Source organism: Acipenser ruthenus, chromosome 1, assembly GCF_902713425.1.
Source record: "Acipenser ruthenus chromosome 1, fAciRut3.2 maternal haplotype, whole genome shotgun sequence".
Taxonomy (NCBI): Eukaryota; Metazoa; Chordata; class Actinopteri; order Acipenseriformes; family Acipenseridae; genus Acipenser; species Acipenser ruthenus.
In genome coordinates this window covers 79,843,351-79,862,220 of record NC_081189.1, presented here as the reverse complement: position 1 = coordinate 79,862,220, position 18,870 = coordinate 79,843,351, and the positions used below count along the sequence as shown (strand labels likewise).

At 38.7% G+C, this 18,870-nt stretch overlaps 1 protein-coding gene across 2 annotated transcripts; it reads left to right on the top strand.

Annotated features, from left to right (window-relative positions):
• The first annotated feature begins 2,124 nt into the window (after positions 1-2,124).
• On the top strand, positions 2,125-18,829 carry LOC117420551 (methionine aminopeptidase 1). 2 transcript variants are annotated; one of them, XM_034034010.3, is made up of 12 exons: positions 2,125-2,372; positions 9,472-9,523; positions 9,952-10,061; positions 11,813-11,873; positions 14,426-14,449; positions 14,709-14,800; positions 15,523-15,606; positions 16,026-16,164; positions 16,369-16,500; positions 16,676-16,819; positions 16,920-16,985; positions 17,079-18,829. In XM_034034010.3, the coding sequence occupies exons 1-12, from the start codon at positions 2,259-2,261 to the stop codon at positions 17,243-17,245; spliced, it is 1,185 nt and encodes a 394-aa protein (XP_033889901.3). In that variant the 5' UTR covers positions 2,125-2,258; the 3' UTR covers positions 17,246-18,829. The 2 variants fall into 2 exon arrangements, with proteins under 2 accessions (XP_033889901.3, XP_033889902.3); XM_034034011.3 differs by lacking the exon at positions 14,426-14,449 and having other exon boundaries at positions 2,127-2,372.
• The last annotated feature ends 41 nt before the right edge of the window (positions 18,830-18,870 follow it).

Genomic DNA, 18,870 nt, shown 5'->3' with positions numbered 1-18,870 from the left:
GCAACCAAGGGTGTGCTCAGTGGGGCAGTCTGGCTATCCAGGACGGCATCTACAGTGGCGGTGGTGGGAGTTGGCAGACCAGGAGGTGAAGCGGCAGGTGGTGGTACTGGACTCACTAAAGTCAACAGTGCTACAGGCCCATGACGGCACTCTGGCTGCATTACACTTCGGAGTTGCAAAGATCCTTTGGCGGATCCAGCAAGCTTTCTACTGGGGCCATCGCCGCCGGGATGTAGTGGACTGTTGCCGGCGTTGCGAGGAATGCGTGCCACGGAAACGGACCCGAGGCCAGTCCCAAGCCCCACTCCGTTTCCCGAGGCTCTCCTGCGGAAGGTGTTGCAGCAAGTAGAGGCGGTTGGTTTGAAACTGCACCCGGACAAGTGCAGGTTCATGCATCGAGCCCAACAAGATCAGCACTGTCTAGGGCTGGCCCATTCGGTCCTACCAATGCCAGCTGCGAGGGTTCCTGGGGCTCGCCTCCTATTACTGCCACTTCGTCGCCCAGTTTGTCACCATCGCCACCATCACTGTGCCCTTACACAAGGTCCTACCCTCCCATTCCTACTTGACACGGATGCCAGCAATGAAGGGATCGGAGCCATGTTGTCGAGGACATAGATGGAGAGCGGGTAGTGGTTTATTTCAGCTGGTCCTTTAACAAGACAAAGCGGCGGTACCTCGTCACCCGATGGGGGTTGCTTGCAGTACTGGTGGCGGTCCGCCATTTCCGTCACTATCTGTGTGGATTTCCTTTCCTCATCCGTACGGATCATGCTGCGTTGCAGTAGCTGCTGTCATTTCAAGAACCAGAGGGGCAGGTGACGCGCTGGATCGAGCAGCTACAGCCCTCAATTACCAAATCCAGCACAGAGCCAGGACTCGCCACAGCACATCAGGAGCTTTGTGGAGATGTGCCATTGCCTGGGGATACATAAGACCCACACCACTCTGCTTCACCCCCAGAGCGACGGGTGAACGGTTTAACTGTACCCTCTCTGCCCAGTTGGCTATTGTCAGCGCTAGGCACCAGAAAGACTGGGATGTACAGCTGCCTCTGGTCCTGTTATCCTGCATACTGCCATGTAGGAGTCGACCAGCTGCACTCCTGCTTTGTTGATGCTCGGCCAGAATATCAGAACCCTGGCTGAGTTACTGTTTGACCGGCCACCTGATGCCGCAGAGCATCCCAGGGCAAGATTACGCAACATGCTTGTACGATTGCCTGGACACAGCGCATTGCTTTGCCTGCAGCCATTTACAGCCTTCAGGTGGTTAACCAAAAGCGTCACTTTTCGGACGGGAGTTTGTGTGAGTTTATAGCCCCCCCAATGCGGCAGGGTGCTGGGACTTGGCGCTGGATCAGGCAGTCTACACAGGGGTCACCAGGTGCTGTTCACGTGAACCCCATGCGGCTGTAGAGGACTTGGATTGGGTGAGGAACGTGATAATCTATTGCGTTGTTGTTAGTTAAAGGTCAGTGGCCGCTGATTGGTCGAAGCCTCACATACTTGTAACTTTGTGTTTTCTGGGTCTGGGTCTGAGGAGGATAAAAGAGGATGCATCAGGTGTGTGAATGTGTGTGGATTCAGAGAATGGAGAATCGTGTTATGTGAACCTGTTGCTGCAAATATAGAGCCTGCTGACTATTGAACCGTGCTCTGTTTTCAAGACAGACTTCTTTTTCCAATAGCAATTCCATCCAGTGCTACAATACTTTTCAAAACTACTGTGATGTCTACCATGATGATGGTTGAAAAAAGTGAACGCTCACCCGAACACAGTACTTGTGATATAGCATCATTTCACAATTAAAGCTGTAAACTTATTTAAGCGTGCCGGCACGTATGTATCATCATGAATAGATTAAGATTTTATGAATATAACGACAGCAGAAAAAGTTGCCTATTAACAAAAACGTACAAAAACAACCAAATCCCGAATTAAAGTTAAACCACATACTTTTATCAGCTTATGTATTCGTTTCAAGTGAGCACTGTAGGGTAAGACATTACAGCGGTACATGTTTATGTTGCCATTAGTTGTTGTCTGTATTATCTTTGCGAAAATCACATATGCTCTGCCACCGCTACAAGTGAATACAATGAATGAAACATGCCGCTGAGATATTGTGACTCGGATAGTCAGGCAGTATTGTAGACGGCTGCACGACACCTTGCTCCTCCCTGATCGAGGTCCTCAGCGCCGCTGGGCCCCTCCTCTGTCTCCGTTTTGCTCAGTGACTGCGTCTCAGTGTCAGCATGGCGGCTTTAGAAACCAGAGAGTGTGAGACTGATAACTGTAGCAGTAAGGCTAAACTGCAGTGTCCAACCTGCATCAAACTGGGGATCCAGGGTTCCTACTTCTGTTCACAGGTAACGGTAATCGGGACAATAGACGACATGCATAGAATGGAGGAGGTGGCCCGCTTATTCAGGGTCTATCCTCCTGAGCGATGTGAAAACCAAAGGTTGCATTTATTTAATGGTCAGTTTAATATTATTCCACTCGTTACCCAGATGAATTACTTAATTGACAGGTTCGTAATGATACTGTTTGTGCTTGCTTGCGTACAGTTCAATGTTTGTGTACTGTTGTTCTTGCAGGGGTTAGGCCTCAGTACTGCGTGTGCCTGTACTTGCATTTGCCAGTGATTCATTCAGATGTCTTATTTAAAATTGATCTACAGTACAGTTCATGTAGTCAGTACTGCTGTGTTTGAATTGGGTGTGTGCTGTAGTTGAAACCGTCTACGCGCCATTACATTGTGTATCATATAGTACCACATCAGGTCGCTACCACATTGTGGCTGTACAGTGACTTGAACGCGTTAAGCACATATAGATATATATTTATATATTATTATGAATAGCTAGATTGGAAACATTTCCTTAATTTGCAGAATAGACAAGTAACATACGGCGCATGCGGCAATGTCACCAAAGCAGACAATTGTAGACGTTTCAGAAGCGCGTAACAACAGCAGCAGTAACTTTAACAGTACCAGTAACTCACCAGTCGACTGTATGGGGCACGATGCAGACACAAGCTGTCACCAAAAGTACTGGGCATTTCTATTACATTGTCTATGCATTGTCTTGTGCACTAATGCTTACTGAAGAAGTATGTCAGTATCAGTACAGCAAACATACTGACTGTACATCCCCTGCCACAACTGTACATTCAAAATTAGAGCTGGCGTGAAAAAAAAGCTAATGTATAGAATTTAAAATGGCAATGTGCAGTTAATGAACATTGGATATGTGATACATAAGACCTAGATGTCACTAGGTAAGCAAATGAGGTTTAGTATCAAGGTATATTAAAATGATTGATTCACAGTATGTGGAATAACTTACTCTGCCGATGGTACTGCAAACTACACTTCATTCATTCACTTTTATAGTTTAAGGTATGGGAATATTAAGACTTAATTCTTCATCAATATTTTGGGGACATAATCCAGGCCCCCTTTTATCAATCTTATCATTACCTGAGTGCTATTCTAGGTAAAGGCATCTATTGGAGACAAGCCTTGAAACCTTTTTTTTTTTTTTTTTTTTTTCTCTTTTATAAATTTAGTGGTCGCTAAAGTTCGAATAAACTCGTCACTTACCCCTCATTTGGCAACTTGCCAAAAGTGAGTTAGGTGCTCCTGGTATTTCTTTTCTCGAAAGCCCTATTCATTACGAGTCGAACGAGGTGCTACACATGATGGTAGCGTCTAAGTTGAGCCCAGGGTGATTTTTCTGGTCAGGGTCACTTTTTCACTTTAGGTTGACCTATTCCAGGTCACAGCTCGAAGGGGAAATTAAAAAAAGAAATAATTGATTAGCATTTCTAAACTCTGGCCCGAAAACCCCCAGGTGAATTTTTCTAGCAAAATCTGAGATGGTCGGGCAACACAATGCACCTTTTGTGGTTGAGATGGCGTGGAATGACCCAAAAGTAAACTTGCAGTCTTGATCCTGTAACATGTTAATGTTGAAATAGCCTTCTCTTGTTACAAGTACCAGTATTACATTGTTTTGTATACATTGGAGGTGATTTCCAAGGATCAGTCAGAGGAGATAAAGTCTTTATTAACTTAAATTAAATTAAATTAACTAGACCTTTGTGCTTTTGTTACAATTTATATATAACCCCCTAGGGATGAAACGATAGTACATTTCCACAATATGAATAGTTGTGAGCCCACTCTTTCATGATACACCGATTATCACAAAAGTAGCGGTTAATTTTCAGTTACTTTTTAACTGTGGGATATGGTCTGCAACACAAGGAAGCTACAGACTTTAAAAAAGAGCAAGATTCTCGCAAGAATGAAAAAAGAATTATTAGCACACACGTGGAAGAAAGAACCTTAGTGAAATTGTCCTTCTATTACCATTGTTAATGGTTACACAAAATGACGCCCTTTTAAGTCTGTCAAAATGGGACGGCAAGCTTATTTCCTCCTTATGCTTTATTTACACATTGTATTTATTTAAATGTACTTAGAAACAGTCCATAATTAGAAAACATGAAGCAGGGGTGACCAATTCGTGTTGCCTGACGCCCGGGACAACACGTACTTTGCAAATGACGGTAGAAACATTTGGGCGATCTTCCAACCAGAATGCTAGTGGGAACGACTTGAGTGGTTTCCAAATGACTGGATTAAAAATGTACGCATGTCTCAATCGTATATGCGTGTGTCTGTCATTTACTGAGACATTTCCTGGAGTGCCACAACACATAGATGAGAGACGTTCAGTATCGGTGGAAAAACGAGTTACGGTCGCACTGTGGCGTTTGGGGATACAAATTGTCCCATATTGTTTTATTTAAGTTGCAAAAAATATATTTTTTTTCTTACAACAAAATATTATACTACTGTACTTTGATTAAATAAAAAAGTATATATACCATTGTTATGAATTTACTGTTCATCAATATTACAAAATCAACATGGCTTATCAGGCACATTATATATATATATATATATATATATATATATATATATATATATATATATATATATATATTTCTTAGCAGATGCCCTTATCCAGGGCAACTTACAGTCGTAAACAAAAATACATTTCAATAATCACAGTACAAGTAATAATACAATTAAGAGCAAGATAAATACAGTGACTTTGGTTCTAGCAAGTACAAGTATGACAATACGATTCAATAACAGAGCAGATAACAGTGTCAGTGATAGTTACATCAGGATATGATTAAATACAAAATACTACAGATTAAATAACACTTGACAGATTACAGTACTCTAAAGTACAGGATTAAATGCAGTAAAATAGGGTCCAGAGGGGAAAAAAAAGGAGTTCTACAGGTGCTGTCTGAAGAGGTGAGTCTTGAGGAGGCGCCGGAAGGTGGTCAGGGACTGGGCAGTCCTGACATCTGTAGGAAGGTCATTCCACCACTGCAGGGTGAGGGTGGAGAAGGAGAGGGCTCTGGAGGCAGGGGAGTGTAGAGGAGGTAGAGCCAGTCTTCTAGTGCAGGAGGAGCGGAGAGGTCGAGTGGGGGTGTAGGGAAAGATGAGGGTCTGGAGGTAGCTGGGTTCAGTCTGGTCAAGGCATCTGTAGGCTAGTACAAGTCTTGAACTGGATGCGAGCGGTGATCGGGAGCCAGTGGAGTGAGTGGAGCAGTGGAGTTGCGTGGGAGAAGCGAGGCAGAGAGAACACCAGGCGAGCAGAATATATATATATATATATATATTTGTTTTTTAGCCATGTTTATCAAACGGAAATGTCTGATAAACAATGACATCATTAGTTGAGCAGAAATCCACTGAGCACCAACTGCTTTTGTGTTAGTGCGGTTGTAATACACACACACACACACACACACACAGTTAATGCGCCTTAACTAACCAAACTGAATTAATAACTGCATTCGATACTTGTTCTGAGCAGGATTAACTCAGGTGAACTCACAACCACATTTAGCCTGTGTGTGTACGTAAGTATGTTACTTAAATGTACTAGCAAATGTGTTCCAAACTGCACTGAAAGAAACATTTCCTTAAAGTATGTTAGCATTTGTTGAGGTGAGGTCGGGTCACAGGGAACCTTTTGTGTATCTTGAAGAATTTAGTGAACCCGTCAAGCTACAAGGCTAAATCCCGCCCCTGTTAATCACTAATTGATTGATTTGTGTTCACTGTTATATTAATTTATATTCTACTTTTTTGTGTGACGGGGAGGGTCAAGTATTTTTAAGAAGGACAGGTAGTTTTTTCTAGCATTCGATCCATTGTATCGTATGATCACCATCGAAGGACAAGCATGTGCTTTTTTTTTTTTTTTTTTTGTGTTACTATGTGCATTCGCACCTAGTTCAAAAAATGTAAAGTAATTGTATTGGATTAATTTTGTTCATTTTATATCACTGCACATAAATGAATGGTGGAATAACACCAAATTCTGTTTTCCAAAAGTAGCCTGCTGGGTCAGAAGCATCTTAAGCATTCCAGCAAAGTTTGTCCCCAGTGAGCGGGTTTTCAGCAAGGCTGGGCAGATTTTAAACAGACCATGTTCCTCTTTAAAAGCAAAGAATGTGCATACTGTACTGTTTCTTAACAGAAGCTAAGTATAAGCAATGGACACTTAAGATACAGGACTGTTTTGTAGATAAGTTATGTTGTTGATGCTGAAGATGAACTGTCTTTGACTTGGATTTACAGTAGAACCTGTCGTATCTGATTTAATTGGTTCCATGGGACTGCATACCCTGTCTGTGAATATCGTATCTCAGAGGGAGTCATTATACTACATTGTAGTTGCTTTATTAATGTCTGGGCATTGTTAATTTATACTGTTGGGCACATCAGTGTGTATAATCAGTGAAAATGATTGCCAAACAAAGCACTGTATTACAAATTTGACAATTTACAAAACAGCATTCCAGAAACAGTTCTTACTGTGCTTTCTCAGTCAATGTCAAAGTATGTTTTTTTGTTCACTGTGCATGTTAACCCAAGACCTGAAGTGTTTTAAAAAAAAAAAAAAAAGTGAGCACCCAAGCACAAATTGGCTTTGGAGGTCAGCAAAAAAAATCTTGTTTCAGCTTTTTAATGGTGCAATAATTATATTAATCCCTTGCTTTCTTTAATTGAACATAGTTAAACTGGGCAGTTTGTTTTACATAGTGACAGCATGTAAAAAGTGAAACTGAATTCCCAAATGCACCGTCTTTAAAAAAAAAAAATCTATATATTTATCTGCAGCCGAGTCCTACTAAGGGAGCTGAATTTACTATTTTAGACCCTTAGTAAAATGTGCATTGATCAGTTTCCATCTGTACCATTCAGTTGGTAGTAGCATGTGTAACTAACACATGCCAGAGGTGCATCGGTTAATACAGGGTACAGTAGTCTCCGCCTATAGGAACAGCTAAGAGAACAACCTTGTGGTGAAACTGATTTTTCCCATTGTAAATGCTCTGCCTATAGGAACAGGAACTGCACTTAAAAGAACACCCTTTTGGTTCCGATAGCGATTTCATTCACAACTGATTGTGGCAGTGTGCCCTGCCCACGTGTGGATTTTGTGTTATGTGGTGTGTTAATGTTGGTGCATAGATGTTGGTGCACAGGATATAAATGGGTTTGTGTAGCACGAGTGATTTAAAATATATAATTGTATTTAGATACGAGGATTGCACAATCACTTCACATGCAGATTAAAAGGGGTATTTGTATGTGAGCATGGGGAAGTGCACAAATTAGTTCATATGCAGATCTACCAAGATTCCAAATTGAATGATTGATTAGCAATTGAGTCTCGGTACAACTGCATAAAAGATGCAGTGTTTCACTCACTCGGGGTTGTGTGTTTAGGGCGAAAAAATGGGAGAGAGTGAGGAGAGTAAAGTAAATTTAAAAAGAAATAATAAGCAATTGCTACGTCGTGCTGGAGGATCAGCACGGTACTTGTTTAGTGTTCATCCCTGTTGGTTAGTGTCTTTTTTGTTTTGTTTTGTCAAAGTGTTTTTGTTTTCTGTTTAAACTTTTTATTTTACAATAAAACACTGAGCGCCGGAGCATCTCAGTTTCACCCGCCAGTACTGCCTGTCTGTGTGTTCCTTTCTGGCCTGACGTCACCTTTTCAAAACTGACCTTCATTGTCTTGAGTAACACTGATTGGTTTATTCAATCTTTCCAGAACTGCAGTCATTTCATTGCCTCGTTGTGTATTCTGATTTCCACGAGTGCACCTCATTGCTACAAAATGCCATTTAAACAAACAGCGAAACGCACCTGTTTCTCTTGCTACAAAAAAGTTGATAATTAGTCTAGAGCTGCTGCTGCTGCTGCTGCATTTTTTAACGTGTGTAGGGGTGCTGTGTTAATTTAGTTTGTAGGTTAGTTTATTAACGTTAGTTTGTCTGTTACTTTATTGTTATAGTTTATTAACATACACTTACTATTTCTTTTACGTATTCTGTTAATTTCATATGTTGATGCACGTGCGTCTTGACAAGTAATACATATTTATTGATTCACATTGTGTTCCGGTGGTCAGCTCTGTCTTAGAGAGCACTTCGGCTAAGAGAACACTTCACTTGCGAGGGGGTTTGTCTTAGCCGGAGACTACTGTATTGGATATTGCAGGATCGGATATAACAGGTTTTACTGCACATGTTTAGTTATTCAAGGGATTATTTTCGTGCAGAGCTTCCTCGGTCATAAATGCTGCTTGTGCCATTTGTCTTTTCCCCAGTAAAATATCCTTTGAGATGTGCTACTGTTTAGCATGAAATGTACTGTACGGTATTTAAAAAAAAAATAAAATAAATAAAATTCAAGTATCAGTAAAAATGGCCCAAATGAGCGTGACACCGCTGTTGTAGAGTGATAGGACTTTTGGCTGCTTCGTTACAAACTGCTGCCGATAACAGAACTTCCAGGAACCACAGCAGAAGAACTTGAATGGACAAATATCATAACTGACAAGACCGCTGAATTGCTCCTTTACTGGGCTTTGTTAAGACCGTCAGTGTTAGGACTGCAGGCATTTTGGTGTCTAGCTGTAGTTTTTAAAGAACCCTTCTGAGTCACTCAAAACTTCCCTAGTGACAATGTACAGTAGGGATGGGCAAACTTACCAGTGACTGTTTTAGGTTTTCATATACAGCATTGCTCAGCTGGCTTACAGACTGAGGGTCTGCTAGCCCCCAGCAACCTCTCTATGGTAACATGTATCAAAACACAGTACAGTATCTTAATTGATCACTCACTTCGTCTCTTTCCAAAAACTGGTACAGGGTAATGTATTATGACGTGTGTCATACCTTACCTAAACTACTGCTCATGGAATTCTGTATGACTTCCCTTTGCAGCAAAGTGCTCGCCTTTATGCACTCTAAATATTGCCAAGTTATTTATACAAACCTATCATGAGTTAACTTGACCATAGCAATCTCTACAAGTGTAATTTGTGTAACTGGGAATGTTGTCTTTTCATACAGGAATGTTTTAAAGGGAGCTGGGGTACCCACAAGCTGCTTCATAAAAAAGCAAGTACGTTTGTTTGTTTGTTTTTTCCCACCTCATCCAAATTTATATATTTTTCGTCTGCTTTTCTTGACCAGGTCACACTGGAATTTTTTTTTTTTTTACCTGGTTACGTAAAAAGTAAATACAAATATTTCATTTTAGAAATTGTTGCACTTTAAAATACATCCCTGTAAGACTCTCACATTGTATATCAGTGTGACATTTGGGTGTTACTGTGAGCTTTATCAGACCTATAGCAGATGCTACAGGCTTATGTGTAATTTATTAAGCTCATGCCAAGCAATGACGCTCTTAACTGTTAACATCCATGATACTTTGATTTCTGTTTGTATCAAACTAATTTAATTTCAAATTAGGTAAAAAAAATGTCATTTGTTTTGACAGTACCTGATTACTATATTCTTCTTTCTGTTTACCTGTTTGTACTGTAGAAGAAGATAAGACGAATCAGAATTCAAGCAAAGGTGTAGAGAATGATGTCAATACAGACCCCTGGCCTGGCTATCGATTTACAGGCAAACTGCGGCCTTACTATCCACTGGTAAGTACACACACAGTCACGTCCTCTACCTGTTAAAAGCAACCTCACACCTTATAAGACTTTTTGTGTGTGTGTGTGTGTGTCTAATATATATATATATATATATATATATATATATATATATATATATATATATATATATATATATATATATGCCACACTACAAATATAATGATAATAATTCTATATTCTTTTTTAATTCTATTCTATGGTCTATTAGCAAATGACCATCTTCCATTAAAAAAAGTGTTACAGAACCCCCTGCAGTGTTTAGAAGAAATGCATTGCGTTACTTTTGGTGTGACTGTCGGTATCACAGCGTTACGTTTTTAAACATATTGCTGACTTTTTGATAATCAGGAATACATTTCTCAACATTTACAGAGGAGCGTTCGCCAGGGGAAAGATCATTTTTCAGTGTTACCAAGAAACATTCTGGAGTAAAAGTAAAAAAATGAATTAAAGGAATTCCCTATGTGATTTTACCTAATGATGTGTGAAGAAAAATATCAAAACAACTGGAATTATGTTGAAAAATCTATTTTTGCAATATGTACAACACAGCATACAGCATAGATAAAGTAATTCGTTTCTTATAAACACTGCAGGGGGTCGGGTCCTGTACACTTTAACAGAACTTGATCGGTTCAATTATAACGGTGTGTTCATTCAGATCACAATAGCTGAGTTGGATACAAACCAACAAGTTATTTTTAAATTTTTTTATAATAACAGTTTTAATAACACATGAGCTACAGACCTCTGAGGTTCTAATTCAGGATAAATAAGATGAGGTAAACTTATTTAAAGTGCTCTGTCACAAACTTTTGATGCACATTATTTTAGGGAGAATTTATTTTCCTTTTTAAATAAATAAGCTTTTACCAATGTGTAACGGACATCTCCAGGCCAAAAAAAGTTTGTCCCTTCGAAAACCCACCACAACCTAGTAGCTCTCCTATAATAAGCTTCCTTCGCTTATTAGTTATTCTAAACAATTGTATGTTGGCTGAACATATTATTATGACAATGATTCATTAAGGCATAGTGAACTCCGCTATGCAATTTACTATTTCAGTAACACAAATCGTGTGCAGTTGTCTGGAGAGTAATTGTAGCTCACAAAATAATGTCCTAAATCTTGCCTATTTTGCACATCCAATAGCTTTACTGGCCTCACATGTGCAGACACATGTAGCAATCTTGGCATTTCATTTTAAGAGAGATCTGGTACTACATTAAGGTCTCAGTTTGCTTCCTTTGCCTTGCAGGAAGTATGTTACTGCTTTGTTTGGTCATTTCACCCCAGAAGTGTCTTCTGGATCAAAGCATGTTACTAGCTGAGCGCATGTCAGCCAATAGGGGAAGCAACTGATTGGTTATTGACAGGAAAGAAGCTAGTGAAGGTGTGGAGACTGGTGAAATGACCCAGGAAGTGTACAGCAGTCTAAAAGCATGACTTGTAATCAGAGATTTCTTTAACCCTAGTACCAGATCTCTTGTTTTAAAATGAACAGTTCCTTTCAGAAGTGCACCTTTTGAGACCTACTGTATATAGTGAATAGGGTGTTCAAAATGTATGGAACTATTTTGTTAGTTACAACTGCTTTTAATATTGTCTCTGGTTGTTTAATAGTTTGTGTTGTGCTCCGCAGGACATTAATGAAAACTATGTGTTATTGCCCTGCATAATTACCCAGCCCCGAAGTTTTATTCTTGACACTGCATAACCACCTCTTTCCTCTGTATAGACTCCAATGAGGCCAGTACCGAGCTATATCCAGAGACCTGATTACGCTGATCATCCATTAGGTAATGCATCTGTATTTCAAACTGATTTTCTCTAGATTATGGCGGGTGATGTGCAGTTTACAGCATATCCTTTTGAGCAGGGCCATTGTAAGTAGCATGTAAAGAGTTACAGCAAAGTGTATTGTTTAATTTTGGTATTTATTTATCAGCAGCATTAGTACATATGTGTCCTGAATTGTAAACAGGTTGAGCCAAAGGTGGGAATCTTTGAGACAAACAGTTTCTTAATCATGATCCAGATATTAGTATTATTATTTATTTCTTAGCAGAGGCCGTTATCCAGAGCGATATTCTTACAAAATATCACACTGAAAGCATCACATTACAGAGTATCACATTACAGAGTATCACATTACAGAGTATCACATTGTAAAATATCACATTAAGAATATCACATTGTAAAATATCACATTACAGAGTATCATATTACAGATAAGAGCAGTTGTAAGATAGTTAAGATCCAGAGAACTAAGGTAGCTTGATATATCTCATCCAATGACATGTCAAAAAACAAAGCTCTGCTATACCCTGTTGTGTGTGTTACTTTTTAAATATGAGATGTATGAACGGTAAAGATTTGCTTAGGGTTTACATTGTTTAGTTTTGTTATTGAAGTGCTTCCTTATTGTTTGCTTGTACTGCAGTACTAAATGATTTCTGCTGCAGACCTGCAAAAACAGCTATACCTCATTTACAGCAAATTCCAAAGTACATGTTGGTAATGTAATGCTGCTGTCGCATTGAAAAACTCAGGTAAAAGCTAGCAGTGCCACAGGAATTGTTGTACAGGTCTCACTGGCGTAAAAGTCGCTCCCCCCCTTGTTGAACACCTTTTTTGTGTTTAAAATACTTTTTTTACAATTGATTTTTTTTCCCTACATGCTCAACACTGATAAAGAAAGAAAGATACACAGGTTTAGTTTCGAAATAGCCCTTGTTTGCAACATTTTATTCCATTAATAATTATACAGTGTTTTTCATTTTTTAGTTTTTAAACTGCTAGAAACTATTCTGTTTTTTTCAAAATTTTAAAAGTAATAATTAACAGCATAAAATCAAGTTATACGTCCCACATCACATCTGTATTAACTTAATTTATTTTAGCTTATCAAGTACCCAAACAAGTTCAAGAACATTGCTTTACTGAACATTTCTTTCCAAAACCATACTTAGAGAATAGTTCCAGCTGCACTGGCTTTTACAAATGTGTTGTATTAATTCAAATTTAAAAGAAAAATATTAAACAATAAACAAAACATTTTACATTGTGTTTTGTTAATCAGAACCATAACCATACACATACTTTAAAAGTGTACCTCTGTGATGCACTGAGTATGTATTAAAGTCATTCAAAGTTCTCCATTCAAACAAACTGTTTTCTACATCAGGCCATAAACACTTTCCTCCTCTATCAGCTTGTTTTTCTTTCGCCATTTTTTGTCTTTGTCTCATCTCGTCACGTACTGTGTTTTCAGCATTGCGATTGCCATGCATTTCGGCAACTTCAACAACGTGCAATTTCAAACCTGCTGTGAAGCAGGTTTGAAATTCAAAGTCACCTGCATTATTATAGCATTGCAGTTACAACAAACGGAAGTTTACTCTGCTTTCTAACCAACAGCTGTTTGCTACGGATCCCAGGGGCGGTTTCAGTCTGAATGTTGACAGTTCAATGTTTCGGGAGAGTGGGAATAAGGAAATTCATAGAGACTGACAGCTATTGTGTTAACAGTGAAGCAGTATAGCTGTGACGTTGGCTGTAGTAATTCCATTGTGGCACTGGTACAGTAGCTTAATATTAGACACATCGGTACATACGTCGCACCAGTGTATTAGTCGCTACCCCTGTTAAGGGCCCCTCAAAAATGCCTAGAAAATCGACTTATACAACAATTTTTGCTAGAGGTGCAATAGGCACCCTAATTTCGTATTCGATTCATCGTATACACATTTATCAACAATAATCGATGCATTGATTTTTTATTTTTCAAAATAAACAAACGTCAGTTATTTTTTAACAGAAGATCTATTAACTAAAAACACCATTGTGCATAATAGTTAAACAAAAAGGCACGACTTGCATTCAAATTAGAACATTTCCGATTATAAAAAAAGAAATACAAAGGACTTTGTTTAACAACTGAAAAGAACATGCGTGTGTAAAGGAGAGGTTCGCTACCTTGTTTGTCCAGTTGTCCTGGACGTCCTAATACCAGGAACCACAGTTCAAAGTCCAAATCAATAATATTATCTCCTTTTGGAGCACAATTCAGCATTCAACACAATAGTGATGCTATGGTAAAAAAAGGATCAAACAGTAACCACTTCCAGTTGGTTCATGGAAGGTAGTTCGGGAATCTGAATGTTCAAGGACACAGGGGTCCAAGCAGAATTGAATTCCAGTCAGCTCAATCAAGGGTTTCCTCTGTATGGGGTGGATGGAAATGAGGTATAATAAGACTTTTAGAACGAAGCAATCCAATTTCAAAGGACTTTGAGTTTTCGTTATTATAAAGTTTTGTTGTTTTTTTTTGCCTTGCTTACTACTGCAGCTGCAGAAGTGGGTCTCATGGCAGGTATGTGTCCTGTGGTAATTGTAGATTTATTTATCTATTTTTTAAATTTCACTTGATTTTCAATGTTTTTGAACAGGTCTGTCTGATACAAACCTAATGGAAAAAGAGGAATGTGAAGCAAAAGCTGACCACCTTTTATTAGTATTTCAAATTAGAAAAGAATTGTGTGTTGGCCCACTCTTGGTCCAGAGCCATCCGTTTATTTTGTGGAACTGTGATGTTATTGTTACTAAACATAAACCAACCTTTTTAATTGTAGGAATGTCTGAGTCGGAGCAATCCCTAAAGGGCACCTCCCAAATTAAAATCCTCTCTTCAGAAGATATAGAAGGAATGAGGGTGGTGTGCAAGGTAATACCTTTAATTGCTTCTTAACATCCCTTGTGTATCTCTTGCAATATGCCCCTTTTAAGATTTACTTGAGAATGTTTGTTTGGTTTTTTTTGTTTGTTTTTTTTTCCCTTGCAATTTGCCAGTCACTGGATTTTTCATTATGCACAGTTGAGATTTACATACCTGGTTTACGGGATCCTTTTTAATGTTTAAACAGGGGCAGATCTCAGTGTCAGCACTTTAAAATGATTAAACCGGATTATTTGCAGCCCTTGTCCTGCATTTTTAGGGTATGTAATAATGTGAAGACTAAGGTCAATACATCTCCTTGGGAGGAGAACCTCAGCTGGATTATTATTATTATTATTATTATTATTATTATTATTATTATTATTATGACAGTATTATGACAGTATTATGTACTGTAATTCTTGATATGTATTTTTTTGTGGACAACTGTAAGTTGCCCTGGGTAAGGGTGTCTGCTAAGAAATAAATAATAATAATAGAGAGAACAGTATTTGTATCTGCCACTTTCTTTAGATCGTGAAAATCAGTGCTATTTGTGTACGATGGTAGGGTCTGACAGACAGGATTTAAATCGCTCACTACGTGGCTCACAATTGCGGGTTTTCAACATCATGAGGCAGATTTCCCTAGTCCTGTTTTGTAATAAATCTCTGTTCTTACCCTTTTTATTTTTTATTTTTTATTTATCATGTTGTGGTTTTGTGTTGCAGCTTGCTAGGGAAGTGCTGGATGTAGCCTCTTTGATGATAAAGCCAGGGATTACTACTGAAGAGATTGACCATGCTGTGCATCTGGTAAAAGATATCGTATTAGACTTCATCCACCTTATAACAAGTTCAAATTTAATGTAGCCACAAGAGAGTTTTATTATTCTAGTTGAGGTTAATATTAAATTAAATGCATGCTTCAGTGACCTAGTTATTGCATATTTGGTTGATCTGCTGCATTATTTTCACATAGCTCCTGTGTATCCTCATGTGAGGGTTACTTGCGAGTCAGGATCTTGCACCTTATCTATGGAAATCCCTTCTTCGAGTGCTCTACTGTATGTGTCCAGCCCTTCTGTCTTTACTAAAAGGCTTAACTTTATTTTCACACATATACTTTCTGATTTGAAGTTTATATTCCAAACCTATAAAAAGCTAAACTGGATTGTTTCATACATAGTGTATTACACTAATAATATGTTTACTGCTTTGTCACTTATTTCCAGGCTTGTACTGCTAGAAACTGCTATCCTTCGCCACTAAATTATTACAACTTTCCCAAGTCCTGCTGTACATCGGTAAACGAAGTGATCTGCCATGGAATTCCAGACAGCAGATCCCTGGAAGATGGAGATATTTTAAATGGTAAGTAGTTTTTCAGTTCTCTTGCACTATAGAAAAATATTTAATGTTTTAATTGTCAATTGCATGCTCTAAAATAAGCCACACCCCACTCCTTTGAAACATGTGCTGTTTTTTTTGTGCATGACATTGTATTTATCTTGCATTGTCAACAGCACCCATACTGATACTAACATCCTTTTACACTTTGTCTTTTACACCCTGTAGTGGATATAACTGTGTATCGCAATGGGTACCATGGGGATCTTAACGAGACCTTTTTTGTTGGAGAAGTGGATGAGGCAGCCAAGAAATTAGTGCAGACTACTTTTGAATGCCTAATGCAATCCATTGATTCAGGTAAGCATGCTCGAAACTTAATTGTCCTGTTTATTTTCTTCCAGTCCATGTTCTAGTATTGTTTTTTTCTTAAGGGTATTTTTGTCTATTGTAAAACCTTACTAGTTGCATGAACCGATCTATTGTCTGCTTGCAGTTTGTGTGTGGTTGATTGACACCCTTGTTTGTTTTGCAGTAAAGCCAGGTGTGCGTTACAGGGAGCTGGGCAACATAATCCAGAAACATGCACAAGCCAATGGGTTTTCTGTAGTACGAAGCTACTGTGGACACGGGATTCATAAACTGTTCCACACTGCACCAAATGTGCCACATTATGCTAGTAAGTATCATTTAATTAAGGGCTTTCAGTTGCAAATTCATGAAAATCCAACAAGATTTAATTTTTATTTGTACCAAACAAACTCCTTTTACTGTTTTAGAAAACAAGGCTGTTGGAGTGATGAAGCCAGGGCACGTGTTCACCATTGAGCCAATGATTTGTGAAGGTGAGAAGTGTAAATGTATAATATTGCAGAGCGTAATTTAGATTTTTCAGGGAGAATGTGGAAACTGACCGTGTCCCTCATGTCTCTGTGTAGGTGGTTGGCAGGACGAGACCTGGCCAGACGGCTGGACCGCAGTGACCCGGGATGGGAAGCGGTCTGCCCAGTTTGAGCACACTCTACTGGTGACCGACACCGGCTGCGAGATCCTTACTCGACGCTTGGAAGACAGCGGCCGCCCGCACTACATGTCACAGATTTAGGGGTTGCTGCTGTCTCACACATGGTCTCTGTGCAGTGCACTGTTTACATTACAGTAACAGACTGCAGTGCCTGTGGGATTTCAGTAATTGTTTTTCTTTCTTTTGAAATATTTTTTTATACAAGTATTTAAAGACACCTGGTTTAAATTTCCTATATTGGATATTTTATTGTAAAGAACCACCGACCTTTAATGTCCTCTCATGTTCTATACAGGGTTTGACCAAGATGAATTTCTTTAAAACGAAGGTCTCAATCATACACCATAATTCAGCTTTTTCTTGGCTGTAACTTCATAATTTGGTGGTGCTTCACTGTAGAATATGCCAAAATCACATTCAGATCAGTTGGGTAAAATGTTAACACCGTGATCTGATAAACTTGGTGCACAATGCAGTTGCTGGACAGCTACAAACAATTATTAGGAATCAATAGGAGGGGAAAACAGAAATACAAAATGAAAAAAATATATGTATATATCTGTTGAGCTGCAGTACTAAAGTATTTTCATTGCCCACAGTGGGAATCCAAATGTTGGGGTAGAAATGTCTCTAATTTGTCCGATATGGTTTTAGACGCTTCCCATTTGATAAAATGTGTGGCTTGTACAAAGCAGTAATGAGAAAAGAAATATGTTTGGTGTGCCGTTAACATTGATTCTGTGAAAAGATAACCGGGTCACACAGATTTAAATTCACAACAATCTTCCTTTGATATTTTTACATTGTAGTTAAAGGGCTCTAAGACCATGGAGGTGGTTCTTTCTCAGCAGTGAAGTTACATTAGGCACCTTACAAACAAAAGAGAGATCCCACCTGAAAAACAATATTTTAAAAGATGCCCTACGGCACTAATATTTCCCACTGGATTCTAGTTGCATTGTCTTATCAACAAGTGCCTCACCTCATAGTAAAACACTTACACCAGATTATGTTATTGCTTAGACGGAATATATTATAATCTACACAAGTGATTTGCAGACATTTTTAAATAGATGGAGGTTGTAAATTATTCCGAAAAGGGATCAGTTGTGTCAGTGCTATTTCACATGTACTTGTTTAGGACAGAGCTGTGTGGCTTTCAATAGCCACTGAATCTCCACAGTGGCAGAAGGCTCATTCCAGCTTTTCATTAAAAAAAAAAGTTCAAATTTAATGAAATTGTCTTATTTTTGGAGACCAATACTGAAACCTCAGCTATGAATGACTGAGCCTTGTGAAAATATGTATGCCACCAGTCTGGTTACTTGAAAGACTTCAAATACCTAACAAATTAGAAACATCCAATTTCAGAAACTTGTAAATAAATGTTATAACATCTAACATTAATTTTTTTTTTTTTGGATTTGTAACTGGTTTTTGTTTAATATAAAACAGAATTACTGCAAATTCAAGCCATTGTTAGTTGCTTTCTATCCAATTTGAGAGAAAAAAAAAACATTTAACCACTTTTCCCAAGTGAAAAACAATATATAATTAGAACACCTTTGTCAAGTAAACCTTGGTAGCATTAATAAACTGCTACTAACAGTGATGCTGGTAATAAACATGCAGAAAGAATGCATGGGGGGAGAACAACAACAAAACGACCTTAGTGCGTTGTAAAGCCATGTTAAGAGAATGCAAAC